We start from the raw sequence: 25901 nt of genomic DNA, 5'->3' as shown, positions 1-25901 counted from the left end.
GACGTCACGCCGAAACTAGTCAAAATGGATATTTCCATTAAAATCTGAAAACCGAGATTTTTGCGATCAAAATACTTCGTACAAGGAAGTAAAAAGACTGGGACAGATTTTTTTAAGTAACAAATTAATATATTCTATTCTTCGGTAAAACAATGCTGTTAATCAGCGGGAAAAAATAAGAAGTATTGAAAAAATGAAAAAGAAATAAAAATTAGAAAGATAAATATTAAAAGATAGATATTTAAATGGAAAATATACTGATTATAACTTCAATACATTAATTAATTGAAGACGTATTGTGCTTAATTATTCAAATTACAGGTGTAAAATTGAAATTATGGCAAATCATAAAATGAAATTAAATTTTTTTTAGCAATATGTTCGATCAAAAAATTAAAGTATAATAAAATGTTGAACATATTATTACCCCCTACATCCTAGGGAGGATGTAGGGGGTATACTGAAATGAAACGACTAGCACTAGATAGGGAATCTTGGACAGCTGCATCAAACCAGTCAAATGACTGAAGACAAAAAAAAAGAAGATATTACAAAATTAAAAAAAAAAAAAAAATATATATATATACAAGTGATTCAATTTGTCTGTATAAAATACATTTTTTAGAAAAATTTTGGTTGGAAAATCTGATTCTTTTAATATTATTTTTTGCTGTTCATAATTTCGGATTGATTTATTAATATTTGAATAGCCATTCGTCTTCTACTATTAATAGCAACGATAAACATATATTTTTTGATTTATGTTTTACAATATTTTCATGATTAAAATGCTTATGAAGGTTTTTGAACTATTTTTTTAAAATTTTTTTTTATTATTTACGCTGTCGGAAATCAGTTAAAAGTAGAAAATCGTACTAAGTAAACATGTTTGTTTACACAATTTTCATAATTCTTCCTGTCATGTATACAAATAGACCGACCATATTTCTACGTATTTGAATGAGAATGCATGTGTTGCGAGAGTGTATGGTGGTGTTTTATGTATATATGTCTATTTATTTTTTATCTGTTCGTATCAGTCAAAACAACTTTGTTATTAACTGACAAATCTTAAATTAGTAAAGATCAGAAATAGTTACTCTGTTTTTCTGTTTGCATTCGTTTGTAAATATTGGCCAGCATTCAAAATAAAATGTTCTTTCAAATCTAACCTCCGACTGGTTCTATTATAAAACAACCAGTTATAACTTCCTGTCGATCTACATATCCATTACATTTTTATTTTATTTTTTATTTATTTATTATTTTACTATCTGTTTATCAATGAATTTGTATACTACCAGCTTTATTCAAATAGTATTTTTCGTGAATAAAATTTACAGATTAACACAAATTCTGTGCCAATAAAGGCATACTTAATCTTATTTCTTAAATTTACTGTTTCATAAAATAAAAATATTTTTATTCATACAGCATAAATATTATTATGAGAATGGAGAAAAGCATTTATAAAAAAAATAAATATATATATTTTATTTCACAATAAAATGCCCTGACAAAATAAGCTTTTACGCAAGAATATGCAAACATAGCTAAGCCAGAATTGTTGGGGAAATGTAGATCACAAAAATGAATATCAATGATTTTTCATCGGTTAAGGATTTTCTTTTAATAATGAAATATACATTAAATTTCAGAATAGGTAAGAATTAATAAAAACAGGCAGATGTTAATTGAAATTTAATAAATCTGATGCGGACAACACAAGACTTCCTAGTGCGCCACTTACACATTGTTTAAAATGAAAAGTACAAAAAATTGTATTTCATTAGAAACTTCTGATATTTTATCTTTTTTTTTTTACTTATACAAATTTTTTTTACAATGAGAGGTTAATAATTATTAATAAATCAGTATATTTAAATTTAAAAAAAGGAGATGAAATCTGATTCGAGCCATGTGCCTTTTCCTAAGTTCCGAATATTTCATTAATTTAAATTTTATTTGACTATAACTCTGAAACCACTGAAAATAAGTACAGATACATCGATGAAAAGCTTTCAATGAGGGATTATTAAGAAAAATACCAAAATCCACATTTTTTTTGGATTAGCTCAAAATGGATATTTCCTTTGAAATGTGGAAACCGAAATTTTTCGCGATCACAATACTTCCTTTACTTCGTACAAGGAAATAAAAATAACTTATTAATTTCTCCAATATTCAAAGCAGAACCACAATTTTCTTAAAGAATCCTTTTTGCACGTTGTTTAAAAATACAACCTCTAAGTTATAAAGCAGATAAAGTAGAACGTTTTGTGTAAATAGTTTTGTTTTAATTTTTTATCTAGGTTACTAAAAAGTTCCCCAGGAAGAAACCAATGAACTCTATTTTCTTAAAACAAGAATTTTATATAAATAATGATTTAACTGAACTGAAACAGAGTTTTATAATATGATAATTTTATTTACATACAATATAGATATGTACACAATAATATTATGCGAACTAACCTAAAATATTCTTCCATTTTATCTTTACCACATACATTCATATAAACAAAGATTTGTTTTAAATTTTTGTAACAAAACAGCATTAATTTGTATTTAATTGATTATAGTAGGATTTATTTGTCTTATTTATTTATTTGTATTATGATATTCATGGATAATGCTCGAAATACTATAAGGCAAGTTACGTCGTTCAGTACAACATAAATTCGAATTCAACACGTGTACAAAAATGGACAGATAAGTAACTGTTGCAGCGTATTTATTTATTGAATAAATAAATTTATCTATCACTTTTATAATAATTTATATAAATATTATCTATAAAATAAAAATTGGAAATAATATATTATTTTTTATTTTATTTTAATATATATATATATATATATAATTTTTTTTCATTGTAAGAAATAGTTTTTTCATTGTTAGAAACAAATGTTTTTCTTTGTATCTTTCCACTATCATGCAAAACTGATGTAGATTAACCCATTATCTAAATTTTTGTATGTCTGCCAGCACATTAAGTATAAACAGCGAAAATAATTTGTGTTATTCCTGATGCAATTTTAGCCGTCTTAAATATACAAAGCCATTGATTAAAAAAAAAAGCTTTTTTTAATATTCTAAATCAAGATATACTTCATATACAAATTAGTTAAAAAAGTAAAAAAATAAAAATAAAATAAATCCTATAACATCACCAAATTTAATATTTTTCTCTCGTAGTCTACCAAAAAATTTACAAGTTTATCAAATTAATTTTTTCTTACTGTAACATTATTATTATACTTATCTTTTTTTTACTATTTTATTAAAAAAACACCTATAGAAGTAAAATTTTCCATTATTAGTATTTTTTTGAAGATCTGTCAATAAATATTCATGTTACGTGTACTGTAGTTATTTAAGTTAAGTCTTTATTTATTTAATATTTAGTCTTTTGTATGAACCAAAAAGGTTCCAACAGAATAATTTTTTGTTTATGTGCTGTTTGTGTTTATTCATTATATCCTTTTGTACATGTCCCTCCAGTCTACTCAATGTACTTATGGTAATCATTATAGTTTAATTTTTATACTAGTGGTTGGATTGTTGTTTTATCAATGTGTCCTTTGTTACTATGTCGCAAGCTGCACACGGTTTGAAAAACGATAGAGTACCTTTCTTTTTTTCTTCAAACTAAATTTGTTTTAATTATATTTTACTAAAATTTTGTCATTAAGCATGGATGTTACTTTTAAGGGCCTGAAATATTTTAATTTCATTAATATTACACAAATCGTTGTTGTTTTTATTGTAATGTTAATATAAAAAAATAATAAATAAATGTGCTTGTTTTTTTCAATTTCAAAAGTAAATAAAAATAACTATTAAAAGTACATGAGATGTTACTAAAACATAACAAGAAATCTACTTTTCAAAGAAATTAATAGAAATGTAATCTAATTATATTTTTATTAATTCGTATTTACTGAAGGATTAAAGAATTACCCGATCTTAATTAGAACGTAATTAAATAATTATTAATTACGAATAAAATATATCTGTCATTATTTGTTTGCAGTTTGAATCTTTTGTGGTAATGGGAATGATAACCAGATTTAGGGCACGTCTTCATAGTCTTCAAGCGATAACTAAATTAGATCCTCAAGCACAAGCTGAAAAAACTGCTCAGACAGGTAAATAAAATAATTTATTAAATTATTAGAAATTCCTCTGAATTAGTAGATCATCTAATATTAAACTTCTACATCATGAAGAAATGTTAATAGTGAGACAAACAGATTTAATTTCAAGCCAACAAGATATTTGTAACATGGCCTAACATCACGTCCGATTGCCTTTAACCCATCTCTCATCGTTTAGGATACGTAAATTATCCATTAGAACTAAGAGGCTGGAAAATCATCCAAATCTAAAACCCAACATTTTAATTAAATTTACCTAAATTCTAATCAGTTACGCTTTACTTAGAAAATCAGTGACTTTTATCTTAACCATTACATAATAAAACTAACAAATAAAAAATTTGTTGTAAATTTATGGCAATAAATTAACAGTAAATGAATTTTAAGTTTGAAGTAAGTTTTCAGTCTTGAAATTCTGTAATAAAAGCTTATCAAACAGAAATTAAGGATATTTTACATTAGATCAACGCTTAATGTAATCCAATCCTAGTGCTACGGATTCGTAAACATCAGTATCAAACGGCGTATACTTGTTAAATGACAGTACTATAATAAAAACTTAAAAAGTTTGTACTTTTTATAAGCGCATCTGTTGTACACTTACTTCTGTATTATGGAAGCTGCATTATTTTACAACTGCAAAGTATGATACCGATGTATCCATATCATCTAGATTGTAACAATACAAAATGTTATGTAAATACAAATGAAGACGAAATTTAACGTTATTTGTTAATCAAGCAAATACATTTTACTGAATTTTATAGAAATATATTTTAGAATATATAATAACCAGTTGTATTATGAAATTAATTATATTTACATTTTTTCTTACATAGATTTTTTAAATAGTAATTATCTTACAGATATTTCAAATTTTCTAATAAAGAATCTTAGTATAATATAAAACAATAATAATGTACAAGAATATATTTTTCCAAACCTGTTAAGTAATTTTATTTAAAACAGATAAATAAAACTGTTTTAGGTTTAGGTTTGTTAACTTTAAAAGTAAAAAAAAAACTACTAGTTGTAGTTTTTTTAACATGTTTTACGAAATTTAACTATATTATTTACCGGCAATAGTTTCAGTTCAACTATAATTTATGTTATCATTGAATCATTGAAACCGCACACTTACCTCTTCAGTTTAACTACGAATTTATGTAAATTATAAACCGCATTATAGTCTGATAATAGTTGTACGTTTTCTCGCGGTTTATGGTTAAATATTTTTACACAGTTATTCACGATTTTTATCTTTTACCCGTTTTTTTTTAAACAGGGATATATATATATATATATTAATGATAAATATTTTTTAAATATAACGGAAGTAGATTTAATAAAAACGTTTTAAATTATGTTTGGTAATTATCTATTTTGGTAATTTTATAATAATTTTCTCATTTATTTTAGAAAAATGAAATAAACTTAAATATTTAAACAAATAATAATTTTTCAGCCTTTTTTCAAATTAAAAAATAATTATTAGACTTACTAACGTTATTTAATATCTACTTCAAAATATTGAAATTTAATTGTAGTTTTTTAAATATATATATATTTTTTTAGTTTTTTGTTCGGTAATTTTTTTAAGTCGGTTTATTATTTTTTTTATAAATTTTATTTCATGTTCTTTAGTTTTATTCATTTTTTCCATCGTTTGTTTACAGGCGCATCAATGGTAACAGTCATTAGCGACTTAAATAAAAGTGTTCATAAATAATTAAGACAATAAATACAAACATTGAATAACAAACGGGTAACAAATATTGGAACACCAGTGCGCACAGCATTCACATAAAGGGTCTCGCATTAACAAAACCGCTAAAATTATGTTCTTTATCCCATTAGCACAAAAAACCGCAAGTCTTTTGATGTATTTCTTCCGGTTGGGTAAACTCTTGACATCTGAACCCAGGTTTAAATGGAGACGAATATACTCGAACAATAGGCAATTTATGAGTAAGTGGTCTACGGACTATTTCACATTGCACGTCTCAAGGTACAGCTGAGGAAAGCTAAATAGATGAGCGTGGGTTAGCTTTATGTGCCCAATCCTCAGCTGAGTTAGAATGATTTGGTCTCTTTTGTTGTTTGGGATAAAAGGTTTCTCGAACACGTTCTCCCGGATGTCATGTAAGGCCGTGGGAGTAACATTCAGCATTCTTATTAGTAATATAAAAAGGAAAAACCCGGCTGCCTTTAAGAAAGACATCGTTTGTAAGAATACATAAAAACGACAAAACATGTTTCTTATTAAAAATAAGAAAAGCAATGAAAAAAAAAACGACGGATCGCGATTGCAATCGAGCGTAACCTTTCCCATAGGGTAAAAAATGGGTGGTTTTCTACCCTGTTTTTCATCTAATCTTCTTGAATTTTTGTAAGAAAATATATGAAAGACATCAGACTATATACCATTATGCCTATAATAATAAGTAATTTAGAAATGTGACGGCAAAAAAAAAAAATACTTAACTTATATTTAAATCATCTAGATAAAGCAAATCATATTTCTTTAAAAAAAATTTTCTTCCCATGTTTTTTTGGAAAAAATACCAAGGTTCCAGAGGATCTTTTAAAAAAAATAGTTAATAAATACATGATAAGGTAAAGTGTATATTTAAAAAAAATAAAATACATCATAGATGCAGGACAAAATAAGAACTTTCCTTAATTTTGAAGTTGGTTAAAAACGATTAATTTTTTTAAATTGGAAAAAAGGTTATCTCATAATATGTTATGAAATTTTAGTAACAAAAAGTTACAATATACTAATAAGGCTACTTATATTAAATGTTGTTTTGTTTTTTCTTTCGACTCCTGGCATGTTCTTCTAGAAATAATACAAAAATAAATACATTGATACATTAAGTAGTATACATTAGTCTGCATAATAACAACTCAAATTACATTTAATTTTATCTGTTTGTTTATTTAAAATACCCGAAATTATTTATAAACTCTAAGATTAAAATGTAAAGGACAAATTAATTTTTCGTAAATAATTTTGAATACTATTAATGAAATAAACAATTTAATTTATAATAGAAGACAACAAATCATTTTGTGATTTCTACTATTACATATTATTGAATTCGATTATATAAATTTAGAATAATAATTGGAGCAACCTTCCCCTCACACTCTCTCACTATGTATGTGTGTGTCAAAAAACAAAAGCTTTATTCTAAACAAAACCTTTGATATAATTATTTTATTTGTTTATCAAAGATGAAACAATAATTACATATCTGAGATAAATTTAATCAATAATTTTGCATCTCAAGAAAGTTTCCATCATATTTTTTCCTCAATTACACACAAGTAATTATGTCATAAAATATAATCAGTCAATTAATAAAAGATTACTTACTCACTTTAGACTCAATTTTACATTGTTTTTATTCTTAAATCGCCGTATAAACTAAAATATTTATTTAACCATATCAATAAAAATAATTAGAAAATATATCTTTTCTTAATTTTATTATTAAGACTGAATATTATTATTATTAAGACTTATTTTATTATTATCACTAAATTTTAGAGAGACATGAGCTAGCCGTATCAAGAACATTTTCAATAAAGAAAATCGGATATTATTATTTAGAAAACCTTTATCAGAATAGCTTGGTATTGTTTGCTTTTGACTAATATTTAATGTAAATTTTATAAATCTTTCAGTTTAATATATCTTTCATACTTTTACATGTAAAAATTTATTGGATATAAGATCGGAACAATTAATTAAAATTTCACAAATATATCTCACGAAAAGAAGAGGAAAAATTTAATGCCTGGAGAAAGGAAGCAAGAAATTTAATGAAACAGTTGAACTGTTTATTAAATCGCCAATATATTGTCAGAAAATATGCGGGCTGAATCTGAAAAATACAACAACAAAAATTTGTTCTAACTTTTAAAAGAAATTTTTGGGAAGTATACACCTATCTCTCCCAGAATATGAAAACTTAAACTAAAATATTTAATATATTAAATGTGTTGTACACAAAATATCATCTGCTGCCGGTTTAAAATCTCATTATTTTCCCTCTGTTAAGTTGTTAGTTTGATAAAATTGTGCTGAAAAACTGTAACAAAGTTCAGTGAACGTAGTGGTTAGATAATCATTAAAATTGAATCATTGGATGTTATTAATTAAGATAATTGATAATACAAAATTATATTTTTTTGGTATTATTTGTAAAAGGTTCATATATAACCATATTTACCATATGTATGTATACAAATATTTTGAAAGAGCATTCTGTTTATTTTAAAATTATTTTTAACTATGGACATAAATTTTATAAAGAGATAGATTAACTCTTGACAGGTCTATCATGTGTGTAGTATATAGTAGCCAAAAATATATTATAAGCTTGTGCTCTTCGGTATGACACTGTTGGGTCAGTAGTCTGATAAAAGCCTTAGTCTGACCTCATTAAATAACAAATAATGAAGACCAAAACAGATTGGAATTTTTAAAAATGAAATGGGTAACCTATTTAAAAATGATAAATAAAAATATATACATATGCAAGATATTTTTAAGAGAACTCATGTACTATTTTTAAATTCTGCAAATTTCATTGTGGAAAAGTATATGCAAATCCATATTTTGCGACTATAGTGCATGATTTATCTACAGATGTGGAGATAAAGTTTGCAAAGCCTCCTCTAATATTTAAATTCTTGGATGGGCTAAGGTTTTCAGTAAATTATTACATTATTTAATGATTTAAGAGGAGTGAATATATTTCAAAAGAAATTGCAAAAAGTACCGTTAGATTTGATGATGTTTTTAAGACACTTTCCTTTAAAATTTATTTTTTTAATGTTTAATTTTCCTGATTTTTAAAACTATATTTATTTTCCCTGAACATTACCTCCAATATATATATATATATATACTTTTTAAAATGCGCATATTTCAATTACATGTTTAATAAATTCTATGCAAAGAATAAATTCAAATAAATAAACATATATTAATTTGGACTGAAATAAAATTTTAGTTGCCTTAACTTAAAATATTTTATTACTATTGACAAAAAAGTTTTTTCTTATTTTTAATTTTTAACTCAGGTTAAAAATGATATAAAATAACATAACATAGGTTAAGAATTTTAGAAAGAGTGCTCTTCTTTCTCTTTTAAAATAATTATTTCTGTAATTTTAATACCTACAATAAATTCTGTAGAAGTTTCAATAAACAAAAATTAATTTCACATAAATTTTATACAAAATGCTTTCAACCATTTTTCCCTCGAGTTATATTTTTTATAATATTTTTTTTTTATCAAGGATACACTTCAGTGATTAATTTCTTTTAGTAAAAATTTAAATAAATAGATTTATAAACAATTTGATTTCTTTTTTTTTAATATTTCTAATTGATTTTCCATCCTCCTCTGACAGAAACTGGGTTTTTTGCATTTTAATTTATTACAGAAAAAGCTCAAAGGGTATAAGAACAGAAATAAAAATTAAAACTACTTTGTACGTATTTTAACTAAATTAATAGATAAAAAATATCACTCTAATCCAGCATATCATTAAATTAAGACAGAATTAATACTAAGCATATACTGAAATTTTCTACAACCCTTAATTAATTACTTAAAAATTGTAAGAATTCTTGTAGAATATTCTGTACATGTTATAAGTGATTAGTGATAAGAGAAACCAACAAATGATTTCTGTCAAGAAAATAAAAATAAAAGTTTAATGATAGTTCTGACATATAACATACACTAATGGTCCTTTGTAAGAATTTCTGAACAGTTATATGTATAACAAAGACTTATTCTAAAAATAATTCTTTGTTTTGAACTGTTCAGTGAAAAAAACATCCTTGAAATCACTTAATGTATTAAGTGTTTATGCTTATGGCATAAATGTTACTGAATTAATTAACTTTAAGTCAATATATAATTAGTTTACTGATTTCTTGCTCTTAAAAAAATTCATACAAAAGCTTTTGTTCTCTCATTGAACCTTCGCTTCAATAAGAGAACAAAACATAATTTATTATATCATTTTTTATTACATCAAAATCTTTTATATTTTCTAGTAATTAATACATCTCTTATAAAAATGTTTGTGTAAACAGAAAACAAACTATAATTATTATAGTAAATTACATTTTCCTTTGTTTGAGGAGGGTTGTATTGCTCATTTATTAAAACCAAAAATTTTATCACTGGTATAAAATTATTAATTTAATTAAATTACAATCCAGTATGTATAATTAATTAGGATTGACCAACTGTTTGATTTTAGCATTAATACGTTCAAATTGCTAAACAGGTCCCAAAATCGATTTCTGGTTAAGTTTAGAAATGATGTAATCATTATTATTATTTTACAAATTTGTTTCCTTTAAGCTTAATACTATTTAAAAAATGGGCTAATAATGAGCAGTTATTTCTGATAATATTCATTATAACGTGACCAAATACAAATCTGTGGATAATTTGAAAAAATAAATAATTAATAAAAATTTATATGAAAATCAAATAATCTAAAACAAATACAAAGGATAAATCTATCTTTTTCTTAAATATTTATTTACATCAACAAAATAGATTCTGCATCAATCAATAATTAAAATCTAAAAATAAAAAAAAACCTTTGATAACAAATGATGATATCAATTAATTATATCAATATATCTATCAATCTACTTTTATTGTGATATAAAAGGAAGAACAAAATCATGTGATTTCTGAGATGGCAAACTTTAGCAGTCTAAACATTGTTCACAATATATTGACATATACTCATGGTTACTTTTAAGATATAAATGATGAATTTAATATATTATTTATGAAAATTCATTTATTTATCTATTTTTTAATTAATTAATTCACAACTTAAGCTAGAAGCTTATTGGTGGTACTATGGAATGGAAATTTTGTGTCGTATATAAAATTTCAAGCCCAGTCGAGATTCAATACCAGCACTTTCTGGATCAAAGGCAAAAAGACAATACTGTTCACTACTTCACGGAGATTGATATATTTTTATTTATTAAATTATTACTGTAGTTCTCCAGTACAGATTTTAAACTATTCCTCTGACATAATTCAAATGATTTGATTTTAAATCTATTTTTAAATACTGGTTCATATAAAATTTTTCATTTACTGACTTATTACACAATATTCAAACCAATTTTAATTATTTGCATTAATATTTTCATGATTTTTACAAAATAATACATTTAAAAAAATCTGTAATAATTTTTGTGTGGATTAACTTTTATTATTAACCTTATTACATAAAAATGTAATAATGCATCAGTTAATTACTTTCAAACAATTCTGGAATTTTTGGTTAGTAGTAATTGTTTAAAAAAAAAGAAATAAAACAGTAATTTAGATAATGTAAACTAGTTGTAGAGTAGAAGGTATACATGTAGGGATAAATAAAACAATAGATGGTAAACATACCATGAGAGATAATACCTTACCACCGTGGTATACCTTACCACGAGAGATAATAAAAAATAAGTTGATAATAATCCTTTACAGATACCGTAATGATAATGCCCAAAAACTGTTAAATACTTGTATATAATTATAGTTACATTAATTTATATAACTAATTTTATAATTATTTTTATATCTACTTCGAGACCATTTAATTTTTAAAAACTAACAATTATTTATTTGATTTACATACTTAAATTGTATCTATTTTATGTTTATATATTTTTTAATTTTTATTTTAGTAGGCAATAATACATTTATAATGGAATATGAACTACGAAACGTGAAATAAATTCAATTTGAAAGAATTTAAAGAAAAAAACAGTCAATTTTTAGGCCCCCTGTCAAAAACACTTAAATTTTTTTTGTTGGCATCATTAAATCAATTATATTTCAACTTCTAGATTATTTGGAATGTGGTTTAATTATTTATGAAAAATAAAAACAAAAGAATAATATGGCCTTTTCTTGTAGGGTGAATTATTAAGGTAAAAAATAGTTCTGTTTAGTTTAATAGAAGTAGGCATGATAATTTTTTAAGAATATATGACTATTTTTTACGTTCATAGTTATTAAAAAATGTAAATTATATATTCATGAAATTGTATTTATGTAAGATATACAACCAAATCTCTCTTGGCAAGCAGCCTGATATGTAAAAACAGTTACTTCTGAAATGGTATAGCCAGTCTAAATAATAAGATCCGATGACAAGCTTACTGGGAATATCAGTTTCCTGTTATTAGCAGGTTCCTTCATTGTCCCAATATGTCATCGGTACCAGTAAAATAATTACAAATAATGCTCAATCCTATAAAAAATGGCACCACCAATATTTTTATCACATATACTGCCCATATAATAAACATCATTACTCTCACAGAAATTAACTATAACATGCTGCTTATGCTTTATATATGTTAAAATCACATATGAATGTTACAATTTACTAAATAGTTTTCTAAATTATTAAATAATAATTTAACTGTCCATATTTGTATACTGAAAACTCAACTGGCTTTTTGAAGTAGCCCGAGATGTAATATTATATTTAAGATTGATTTATACTTGTTTATAATAAATATTTAATAATAATGATAAGTTTAATCATTAATCAGGATATTTCTAAGCAAAAGAATATGGGTTGATCTTGTTTCAAATGAAATCAATTTGATGATTCCACAAAAATGTATCATCTAATAAGACAACCAAAGGTTTTGTATTATGGTTAGAAAGAATACTACTATTTCCATTATATAAACAACATAATTAGTAATTTTATATCAACTTGAAAAAGCTTATTGTTAAGATTTTATGCATTAAGAAATTTGTTAACATTTTTATGATTTTAAGTTATATAATTAAATATGTACTCAGTGAGTAACATTTTGATCTGCTATACAAAGTTTTCAATTACTGATAACAAATATCTTCAAATATAGATATAATGTTACCATCTGCAAAGTAGAGTAAATGAACAATCTGAAATATTTAATGTTATTTTTTATTAAATACTAATTATTGTATTAATAGTTCATGCTTTTAATTTTTTCAGTATGCCTGCTCTCAATAGTGCTGTTGTTGCCATACTTTGCAAAATGTCATGCATCTATATTTGTAGGACTTGCCTACTCATGCTTTGTACTACCAATGGTTATTTCAGCAAACTACAAATATCCAGTTAGTGCTTTCAAAGGTTTTGCAACGCAAATAACAGGTTAGATTGTAAAACGTTTTCCTTTTTTTTTAATGTTATGATTTTAGTTTGTACGCCAAAAAATCATGTCTTAAAATAAATTTATAGCATTTAAATGATTTAAAAAAAAACTGTTAATAATATGTGTTTGTATACATACTGCTAGGCTGTAGCGAATGTTCAATATTCGGGTGTGTCTGTAGTAGATAAATATGTGATGATGACCAGTCTTGAGGGACAAGTGACTCGATATATTTTACTCTGCTTATATATACCCACGACTGACGTCATTTTGAACTACCCCCTTTTATTTTTCTAGCTGAATAAGGAAAAAAAGATTGAACCATTATGATAAAATCAACTTGCCTATCAAACACCCTATAACTTTTATAATAGACAAGTCAGTGATGTGTAAGTGATATAATATAACAATGACAATCTTCATTAAGTGGAACGAGGTACTTCAATGAAAATTCAAAGGCTAGTCACCTTTTAAAGATATTTGGTTATAACATTAAAAATTTTGATAAATATAATATACATCAGTTTTTAAAAACAATTTATACTTTTTTAAGTAATTTAAAAAAATATTTTACAGGTAATTTTCAACTGTTTTATTTAAAAAAATGGCTTCTGCCTAGATATTAGTAGAATGCTAAATCATAATACACACTAAATTAACCAGAAATTATAAATATATTTTTTTTAAATAGAGAGTTCTACAATTTATTAAAAATTAATAAAAATGTATAGAAAGTATCAGCTTTTTGATCAATCTTATTTATAAGGTAAGGAGTACTCCATTTAGTAGGATAGGGTTGTAGTCTATTATTATGTAACATGCATAGGTATATAAGAACCTTTGTAAGTATGAAAACTTAAGAAACAAAAGGAGAGTATACAAAAAGAGTAATCAAATATAAAAGTAAAGCATGATGCCCAGTCTAGAATACAAAGTTGTTTTAATTAAAATGTCTTTGAAACAGATGCCCTGGCAAAGTGGCAAAATTTTTCAGCTGTATCAAATTCTAAATTCAAGAATGATAAACTTAAAAAGAATAAACGTTAACCGTATTAAAAAGAAAAAAACAAAATATTTTTAGTACCATTAAAACATTTGACTACTATAACACCCTATGTTTGATTTGTATTAATTATGTAAACACTTATGGGAAGAGTAAATAAGCCAATAAAAAGTAAATTGTGGTGGGCTGGTAAGAAAGCTACTTGTGTAAATCCTTCATATTATGCCTTATTGACTAACAATTTAGCATGACGGTATTTAGACTGTCATGACACTTTCTGGTCATTTTGCCAGTAATTGATATACCCTACAAGGGTAAAATAATTAATATATACGCACACTAGTTGATGAAATTGTCTCATTATACTAATGTGAGACAATTGCCATGTATTAGATGGCCAAGAGTATTTAAAATGTAAACTTTCTTATTTACTTTGTCAAACAAGAATATAAAATAAGCCAATTATTTCATTTGCTTTCCTCTTTCATTACATTTCATCCTCAGTTCTTTGATCATCTACCATAAGAATCATACGGTAATCTCTCTGGCATTATCTGTGATGCCATTTTAGCACAATATAATAACTGGTAAGGTAACCACTTTTCTAATGGAGCTCAGTGTTGTGGTAAACGTGTATTAATGGTGTCTATTTCTTATTAGAAGTTGCATAGCCAAACTAGTTTTTATTATTTAAATAAAGCTGGGTTCTTCATACTCTTTTGAAATAAAAATTTAGATTTGACAAATAGATACTTCATAATTAATTTTACATTTGGCTAACAGCCAAAGAAAAACAGGAGAAAATTCATCAGGATTTAAAACTACTGCAGATTGATTATACTAAATAAATTTTTAGGAGTAAGATGATTTCTTAATTCATTATGAAATCGAATGATAAGTGTGGTGTGTAAAAATCTGTATAGAGTATTTTCTTCTTGATGGGAAGAAATGATAATGCATAATCTAATACAGGATAAATAGGAAACAATATGAGACATGCTTGAAATGATTATATTTAAAAATGAAAAATAAATTTTTTTTAAAAACAGTACGCTCCAGTTTAAGTAAAATACATTTTGATCTGTTATATACAGGCAATTTCTTGGCTGGACAAAACAGAATTAAGTGATTTTTTAAAATCAATTTCCCTTGTTCAAGCAATTAAATTCTAGCACAAAAGGCTGCTTTTATGATAGATTAGTTAAATTATAATTGAGATGCAATTAATTGTAGTTTAATTTACTTAAAATAAAAGTGACCTTACATCAGTTAACTTTATTATAAATACAAAGAAAAATGTAAAATAGTAGGATTGCAGTGTCAAAAATACTGATATCAACTCTTAAGTTTCATTAATTATTTTATTAACACCCACAACAAGGCTCTGTAATATTCTTTAATCATTTTTAATACTGATCACCACCTGCATTTATTTTTTGTTGTTGATAAAAAATAAGACTTACAAAACAAAAGAAAAGATACCGTAATGGTGCATTTGCAGTTATTTCTTCTTATTGAGGTTGTAAAAGATTTTGCGAAATCTTTTTTCCCTCTCAAAATGCACTTGTTACATATAAAACCTAATATATCCTACATATGATCATTAATCTTTATACTAAAGTAGTCCTTAATTTTGTTTCATGACATTATGCTAATAAAATCTTGAATATGTAGGGTTCTTAACTGACTGGGAAGGAATTTTAAACAGGATCCGGATGTCATTATCACTTTGGATGTTTGGAAGAGAGGATTTTCTGTGAAAATTGTCAGATTCTTTTAACAATGAGTTCAGACAATGAAATTGAGTATCAAGGCCTTTCTCTAGCTTATCTCTAACCAGTGGTGGCTTGTAGCTAAAATTAGTGAGGGTGCTGCTCCAGAAAATTTTGTTGGGGCTATTTTCAAGGCCATGGTTACAGTTTTCTGTAAAATAAAAGAACCGAGAAAAAAAATGAACCAAATAGAGTAGCTGGAAGCAGGCTACTAATCTAATTCTACACTTTATCACATTCAATAGTATGGTACACGGTTTTTAACCATGACACATGCGGAGTAAAAAATAAACTACCTTCCACCACCACACCAGGGTTGGCACTGCAGGAGTGACAGTGCTCTCTTTCCCTCGCGTGCAGCTTCCTATGTGCGCATGCACACAACAGCCAAACACCATGCCACTGAAACTGTGAAGCATACAGTTCTATACAAAGATTTTTGTACCTCTTTCATAAACTGGGGGATGGCTACTGACATTAAGTTTAAGGATTATATATTGTTCAAGTATAAAGAAAGAATTAAAGGAAAAAGAACTCATTATATTAAATGTTATTGATAATATCAAGAGGAAATAGGGAGGTGCTGCAGTTCCACAGTGCCTACCACCACAGAGCCACCACTGTCTCTAACATAAAATGTTGTATATTCTCTAAATAAAGTTCTCAGAATTCTGAAATAAAATTTTGTAATAAATTCCTAATCCTAATGTTTTCTTTATGTGTTCTATTTCATACATATGCGCACATGCACATACACCACAAGAAAATATTCTTGCTATTGATATCAGTATTGGATATTCATGTTAAATAGGATTAACTGTTATAATCATTGTACTTTCAGTAGAGTGCAAATTTACTGTATGTTGAGCAGACTATATTTGCCTAATTTGATATTCTAAGAAAGTTACTTGTATTATAATAATGAATTTGCAATTCTCCTTTCTTTTATTTTTCTAAAATAAATTATTGTACAGAATTAAAATCTACTTACTGTTTCTTTTTAGTAAATTAGTTCAGTTTTCAGTAATAATAATTTTTTATATTGAGTTATTTTACCAAAATAATACATGAATCAGCAATATCCACTGGGGCAACCTTCTCAAACTTGGATACAAGTATATATATATATATATATATATACATTGTATACTGTGTCTGTGTATTAAACCACACCATAAAAAGTTATTCATATCACTATCAATCAGCCTGTGGTCAGGAAATTAAAACTTAACAGGTACTTTCATTTAGGTTCTAGACACCACTAAAAAATCACTATAAAAGAATAATCTAAACAATTAAAAAATTATAATTAATCTGATCCACTGTAAATTTTACTCAAAGAATGCAAATTATTTTGACTATATTCTTTCAGAAGCGGACAGAACTGAGAAGATTCCCATCAGACTGAATGTTCTTTATTTTTAATTTATTAATCTACATCACCTAATGTAGGAATAATGACAAAATAATTTTTATTTCATATCAAAATATACAAAATCATACCAATATATCACTTCATTAATTTTGGATGACTGCACAAAGTGATACTCCTAGGTAATTGCAAAAAAGGTAATATCATCATGTCTCATCCATAATAGAATGCAATACAAAGATATACTCTAAACACACAAGATTCAGTAAGCATTATACGAGTATGATTCTTTACTTGTTATTATTGTAATTTATCATTCTAAAAGTTTCAAGCAGCCTAAAAAGACACAAGTTACCCACAAAAATTGCATAGCCACTTTAGACATGCAGGAATAACAAGCATTCTACGTCTAGCTTATGTGAAAAGTGATGTGGTTTCCCAGTTGATTTCTTCATTGACAAGTTCACCCAATGAATGCCATTTGATATTCACTTACAATGAACATTATTACACTAAGAGAAAGCAACCTTTATTGGTGCCAGTTTTACCTCAGATGACTTACATGATTCACAGTTATATGAAATATTGGGACAGACAGTGTAAAGCAAGAAATTAATATAGAGCTTCAGTGAATATATAGTGAATACCATCTCTACTCTGCAGGAAAAGAAACCGCATCACCATCTTGAAAGAAAAAAATGAGAAAACTTCACTCTTAAAAATCAAGTTTTCCATTATTATACATCAAACAGTTTACAAATAATTTTTTATAATTATTTCATTTACATCTACTTGATATATAAGATGCATTGAAAAACTTGAGTATACCTGTAATAAGTACATAGAAGGCTAATCCAACCATACCAGGATGTTTGTATAACATCAAAGAAATAGTCTCCAAAAATATAAATTCTTAGCTCATTGAATATGTGGAAATAAAAATGGGGCTCTATGACCTAAAGCATATGTGTATGTTTCTGTTTAAGAAATCTATTTATTTTTTACATTCTAGAGATTTAAATAGATCCTACTAAAGACTGAGAATGATTATAATAAATGTAGCAAATCCTTTTTTTTGACCTCAGAATTGAGAAACTTTTCACTGATCGTAAAATAATAATACTCATAAATATGATTGCATCATATTTTATATTTTAGAATTTATTAATCTTTTAATCGGAAATTGTTTCTGTATAACTTATAGTCAGTGAGAAGTCACACTTAATGTCTTAAAACTCTAATTATTTCAAACGACCTTATATCTGATAAGCTTCAAGTAACAAAAATCTTTAAATTGTGGCTAATTTAAATAAAAATTAACCCACTTAAATATTTATTTTCTCAGTTTTTTTAATATTTTACTTTTTTTTTCTCCCTTACCACTGAGTTTGGTCCTGCTTTTAAGGCGTTGCACAACCTCAGTTGCTCAACCTTGCCTCAAACCTTTTGAAACCCCATGAGATCCGACAAAGTCATGCCCCATCGGGGTCGTTCACCCAGCAGGTCAGGACTCGGTCTTCACTTTACCATGCCTCTAACCAGGGCTTCGATCTTTTTTAGTATCCAAGCATGAGGGGTCCCCGGTCACAAATTGAGGGAGCACACCTAAGCAAGCCACAATCTCCTTCCTTTTTGTACCAATTATTCTGGTCGCCAAAGTCACAACCAGATTCTATTCATGTCTGGCCGTCAACATGAATGGCATTGTCTCTTCTAGCGTGAGTCTTTGTAGCTCGAGGTTTCTCTGGGTCTCAACCCACCTATGACAGTAGTACATAGTGTGTTCAGCAGTATCATTCTCACCACAATATTTACATAATGGTGAAGCTCTTTTTTCAAATCGGTGGAGGTAGGCCTAAAGTCACCATGCCAAGTGAGCAACTGGGTCAGGCAGAAGCCACCAAATTTCCTTAAAACCCATCCATCTACACGTGGGATGATTGTCCTCACCCAGCTGCCTGTGCAGTATGTCTCCCACTCTGCTTGCCATTTTTCTAATAAGAACCTTCTAGTCTCAATCCTAGGCATGGCATTAAAAACCCTCCATAACATTCTTGGTCTTAATTTAATAGATGGTACGTCTACAATAACCTCCGTTGCACTCCTCGATACAGTTTTATAAGAGGAAGTTATTCTGATGGCCACTCTTCTTTGTAGCGCAGCTACTTTGTTCATATTTGTCTTTTTATCAAAAGCCATCGCCCATGCTGGCACTGCATACCAGTATCATTGTGAGTCTTCTTCTGGTTGATCTCAGGCCCCTATGATTGCTCATTAATCTACTCAGCTTGCTGATCACCCCTTCAGCGCATTTGGTAATTGAATTAAGATGTACATTAAACAGCCTGTTATGTCCCAGGTATTTTACACTCCTAGATCTGGGAACAAGTGTGTCACCAATGCGAACTCTAATGGTCCTAAGTCTCCGTCTCCCAGTGAATGCAACAGCTGAACACTTATTCGGCTCAAGGTGCAAGCCCCTCTCATCCAACCAGCTCCTAATTTTTACAATCGCAGCCACTGCTGTTTCTTCTACTTCCTGCTCGGTATATCAAGCAACCAAAAAAATCAAATCATCATATAATATTTTACAATTCTTTTTTCATTTTATTTTATTTTATTTTACATTTATTTATTTTCATTTTACACTTCTATTTCTCATTTCATTACATCATCTAATATTTTTAATTTCTAATTTCTGTTATTGCTTCATCTTCAATTTTATCTGTAAATCAATGTTTTACAGAAAAATATGAATTTTCATTCACAAGGTATAAAGTTTTAAGAAAAATAACTAGCTAGTCATATTTTTTTTAACTTCCAAGACCACCATTAGGTATTGCTTCAGAGGATGAGATAAATGACAATTTTTGTAGTGTATGAAAATGCCATTCCTGACCGGGATTCTTGGATTTGAACCCGGGGCCTATGATGAACGGCCAAAATGCTACCACTCGTGCCATAGAGGCCGACCAGTCATATTTTCTTACTGGATTATAAGGCAACATACTCCTAATTTCTGCCTTTTACAGAATCTAAGGTTTTTATATGGCTACCTTTAGAGAATGGATCAGTACTGGATGTATTAATATATAACAAAAGGGTATAATACAAAGAATAAGAGAGAGAAAATAATAACAATGAGACATGAGTAAAAGTTAAAAAATAAAAGGACAAAAAGGTAACTGTGGAAAATATGCATTTATACCTAACTTGGTGTTGACTTAATCTTCAGAAAGCTGGTAAGGAGATAAATATAAGATGGCAACCCAACTCAGCAAAAATCATCATATATGAAATAACACAATTGTGTAGGATACAAGAATACAAGTTAATAACATTAATACAAAGAAGCATTCAGAATTATTCACTAATTAGAAAAGTATAGATGAAGCACTGTAGTTAACAATTTAACAAAGAGGATAGTAGAGAAAGCAATGTCTAGATAACTGGATAAATCAATAATCTAAAAGTTAAATCTTATGACTGATTAAATTTATTTAACTTTAATAACAGCGTAAACATAAGTGTTTCTATACTTCTACATAAATTTATGAATTAATCTTGTGATTAATTCATTACATCAACCTGGATGAATTCAATCAGTTCAATATTAGGTAGACTGTGGTACTACAATTTCAGTAATCTTTCTATGCATGTTCTTAGATGATTATATCATCTTATTTAAAATTACAACTCTATAAACAAACTGTATTTTGAAAGCATAAATATTAAATTAATGAACATGAAATCAATGAAAGATTACTAAAACAGTATTTTAACCACAATTTAAAAAAAATTAACCATTTCATTTTGGAATTTTGTAAGACTAAAATTATACTATTTATTATTTTTAATAACAATTTTTTTCAGTTACATTATATTTAACTTTACAATTAAAAAAAAAGTAATTGATAACTGAACTGAAAAAAAATCTATAATGTAATTATCCTTTAATTGTAAACTTATTTTAAGAAGAAAAAAAGAAAGGCAGAAAGATTATTAAAATAATTTTTTCATTAAAAGTCAATCCGTCAGTGTTCATTGTAGCATAAATAACAGAAGTGACAAGGTCACCAACATACTGCTTTATTTATTCTTAAATAAACTACATCTAATAAATATTTAATTCATTTGTAGAACCATTATAATTTATAAATATTGATTTAAAGGTAATTTTGTATAATACTAATTAATTTGACAGTAGAATTTAGTTTTCTAAAAGGGAAACAAAAATAACTATTTGTTGGGTACTGAGCAAGGCAATAAACTGCACCCCTTACAACCAAATGGTTCAATCATCTGGAATCTAAAACATCTCTGGAAGTGGTATTCTGGAAATTGAAGGGTATAAAGTACAGATAAAAATGCTATTAGCCAATACCTTGTTTAATAGACTAGTTTCCCTTAGAATACCTAATTTAAACAACACAGAGTGTATTTTAGTACAAGCTTGATGAAAACTGAAAACTGCATAAGCATTCTAAACCAGACTAAAATAGTGAGAAGTAGTTTCTTGCAACCTTCTTTACTAAATTCCTACTACTGATTTGCAATATATTGCTAAAACCACTAAATGCCTTTGTTTTTCACTCCTAAATGCGACTCCTTCAACCTGTCACTGCAGTCTGGTTGAAAAATGAATATTATAATCTCAGAGAAAGCAATCTACATGCATCATCAATGGTCTGAAGACAGGTCTTGATGAATCTTTTATTTCCATCTTTCTCTTTCCTGAGCTTCTTCTTCATGCCATAACATTTTTCTATATTTGTATTGGTTAACATCCCATTTCTTCTTGCTTATACAGTTATCTTTATTCTATTGTCTACTTTGTAAACAGTCTCTTCTTCTTAACAATTATCCTTTCCAGAAGGATTTCCTTTTTGGGATAATAGATGCATATATTACATTTCTTCCTATCTTGACTAAATTATATTTTAACATTAGTTTTTCTTTCTATTTTATTCCTTTAACTTTCCCTGTGATCAATCTCAAAAGTTTCCAAATATTTCTTTTCCTTCTTTCTTAAAGACCATGTAGTACTATATATTATATAAAGCATCTAATACCTTTTTCTGTTTCACATCGATTCTTATTTATTACCAGATTCCTTATTTTCCAGAATGTGGTAAATTATTGCTCGTGGTATTCTTCATTTCCTCTACACATGCCCAAGACTCTCTGAAATTAATACTTTATCATCAGCAAATTGAGTGACTGTATTCTTTCCTTAAACAATATGGATATGTCACATATCCTATATATAAGGATATTCCATATCCTTGTCTTTTACTTCTGATTCTTTTAAATCTGTTCCTTCACCACAATACATCACTAACACATGTATGCACATACAAATAGACAATTGGTAATTTTATAGTATAACTTATCATTTCTATGGTACGAGAAAAAACAAAAAATTCTGTTTTTCATGTATGTATGTGTTCATTCCTGTTTACAATTTGACATTCTAAACAATGCACACCCATAAGGATAATCCACTTCACAACTATAATTTTTCTGATATGATCATAGAAAAAACAAGCAGAGGTTCCTAGGTTGCATGGTCAGATCAAATTTTTTTAGTAATGGATAACAGGATATAAATATGCTGCAACAACTGTTAGAATAGTTGATAATAATTGAGTGCAATAACTATAAAATCAGTTCTACAAAAACCTTTTACAAATTTTATAAAATTAGTCTCAAGGAATAGGCTTCAAGAAGTACTTAATGCAGTACAATAAAATTCCCAGTATCTTTCTTGTATTAATTTAAACAAAATACAGAATCATTGAAAAAGGATGCAATTTAGAAAAATTATATCTCAGAAAAATACAAGAGATAATAAAACAAGTACTTTATTTTTAAATATTCACCGATTCAGTAAGTTTTTTTACATACCTTAGAATGTTTCAATATGAGCTCCGTTGGTCGTTCTGCAAACATCCAGCTGATAATCGACTTCTGCTCAGGTTTGCTGGATCATCGCAGGCATTACTGTGGTAATAGCAGCAGTGATCTGTTGTCTTAAATGTTGTACATCCTTGATTTTTTCACTGTAGCTAATGTTTTTAATATATCCCAAACAAAAACAAATAGGGGGTCAAATCTGGGTTTCTTAGAGGCCAAAACACAGGACCAGCCCTATCAATCCAACGATTAGGAAATCCTTCATTGAGAGTGCATTGAACACCTAGGCTAAAGTGTGGGGGTGCACCATCTTATTGAAATATTACAGCAACATTACTTTCTTGGGCAATTTGTAGGAAAACATACAATTGTAGCATGTCTAAGTAAACATTCCTTGTGATAGTAAGCTCATGAAAAAATGGGTCAATCATACGATTGGTTGTCAAACTGCAGCACAGATTAATTTTTGAGGAATCTCTGACATATTCAATAATTTCATTGGGTTGCTGAGATCCCCCATATCCTACAATTTTGCCAAAATATTTAAAATGACATATCATTGCTGCTATTGCTACAGTTACACCTGTGATGATTCAGCGGAGCTGGCAGAAGTTGATTATCGGCTGGATGTTGGCAGAGTGACCAACAGAGCTCATATTGAAACATTCTAAAGTATGTAAAAAAACTTTACAAGTTGGTGAATTTTTAAAAAACATACTCATTTGATTATGTCGAGTAGTTCCTGATACAATTTTTTTAAATTGCTGCAACCTTTTTTTGACGACCCTGTAATGTATAAGTAGAACCAATTGATGAGTCTTGCATGTTTAACTTACACCTACAATTTTTTTGGCATTCATAACAATTTTTGTTACAGAATGGAGTGCATGTTACATGGAGCCAGCCAAACGATTCATAATGTGGATGTACGGTCCAATGAATCGTGCAGAACAAGCATACATCAGACTAACAAATATATTCACTATGATCAATCAGGTATGAATAATTAAAATGTTTTCAATATTTAAAATTTCCATCATCTTTTAATTGGCAGATAAATAAATTTTAATAGGAGAGAAGGGCAGTTGACATTTAAGCAGTTCTCTCATAAGAACTTACTTATTCTTTGGTTTCAAGAAAATGTTCTGTGAAATTTTGAATCTATTTTTGTATTTAAATGTCACTTGTTTAGTCAAAAATAAACTTATATGCATAGATTCAGCAAGCATAATTCTCCATATAATAATCAAAAAAGAAAAGAAAGATGAAACTATCTCAATCTTTCCTGATGGGTAGATAATTTTTTCACATGTTTCCATGTCCTTGATCCCTTTTTCCTCACTACGGTTTCTATAGGTATACATGTGATCCTGCATGGTTCTCATGTTGGGGATGCTATGACCTAGACACACTGAAGGACGAATACATCCTTGGACCAATCCTCTGGACTAGTACTCTTAATCTATGCAGCTATTCAGATTCCTATTTAAAGGAAAAGAATACAGGCAGTGGTTGCAAAATAAGTATAATCAATGATAAGTTGATCAGGTAAAGCTTCCTAATCACCATATTAAATGGCAAAGGAGGTAAAAGAACAAAAATAAAATATATAAATAAGTTTTAGAAATGACAGAGAAATACAGAATACAGTTCTTTGGGAAAGAAAGAAAGGACATAAGGCTATTGTTAGCCAGTTATATACCCAAGAATTATGCACTATTAGCAATCATTGATAGAATGCTAATAGTAGCAATCTCCAGTGAGTGAATAGAATAGACGCTTAAAAAGTAAAATAAGTTAATGATGTTAAAAGTAATAATAAATATCAAATTAAAATTTTTTGCTAGTACTATTCAATGAAATGGAAATGGTTAAAAAGAAAAGACCACAAATTATTTTACCGTATTCTATATTCAATACATTCGTCCTGCTTGTTTTATAATTGCTAGAATATCAGATGACAAATTTACTATTCATTTTAAATGATTTATACTAAATATACAAATGTTATGGCTAATAAAATAATTGCTACATTAGTGCTCAAATTGAAGATACCTAGAATTATTAAAAACAATTATAATTTTAAACAGATTGTACCCTTGTGGTTGTAACATACCTACAACCACAAGGGGTCTGTAGGTGAGCCTGAATGAGTTCACAAGAACATAAACTCAAAAAAAAAAAAAATATTAATATGAAAAAGAATTAATTTTATATGGAATTATATGCAAAGTTGTGCGAAGTTTTATGCACTTCTTATATAATGTTTAATTTGTTACATTATTTAAATATTTAATAATGGTACATTAAGTTAACCAACTTTAATTAGGAAAAAAATTAAAAGGGGGTCCCTAAACCCCATATTGTGTTAACACAATATGGGCTATAAGGGATCCACAATAATGAAAAGTTTGGGAACTACTGGTCTAGTGTCTTCTTTTACTGTCTTTGTATA

General features: G+C 27.3%; 2 protein-coding genes across 2 annotated transcripts in view; one reads left to right on the top strand and one right to left on the bottom strand.

Annotated features, from left to right (window-relative positions):
- Window positions 1–13647, bottom strand: part of LOC142325334 (uncharacterized) — a 34235-nt gene extending 20588 nt beyond the window's left edge. The window contains exon 1 of the mRNA XM_075366954.1: window positions 13522–13647. The gene's annotated coding sequence lies outside the window, so the exon portion shown is untranslated. The remainder of the gene's footprint in view (window positions 1–13521) is intronic.
- LOC142325332 (uncharacterized) overlaps window positions 1–25901 on the top strand; it is a 36074-nt gene that overhangs the window by 6201 nt on the left and 3972 nt on the right. The window contains exons 2-4 of the mRNA XM_075366951.1: window positions 4037–4151; window positions 13221–13382; window positions 24324–24442. Coding sequence (XP_075223066.1) covers window positions 4055–4151; window positions 13221–13382; window positions 24324–24442 — 378 coding nt within the window. The 5' untranslated portion in view covers window positions 4037–4054. The remainder of the gene's footprint in view (window positions 1–4036; window positions 4152–13220; window positions 13383–24323; window positions 24443–25901) is intronic.

This window comes from Lycorma delicatula, chromosome 5 (assembly GCF_047948215.1).
Source record: "Lycorma delicatula isolate Av1 chromosome 5, ASM4794821v1, whole genome shotgun sequence".
NCBI lineage: Eukaryota > Metazoa > Arthropoda > Insecta > Hemiptera > Fulgoridae > Lycorma > Lycorma delicatula.
The sequence above is the reverse complement of the archived record's forward strand: the minus strand, read 5'-3'. Positions and strand labels throughout refer to the sequence as shown.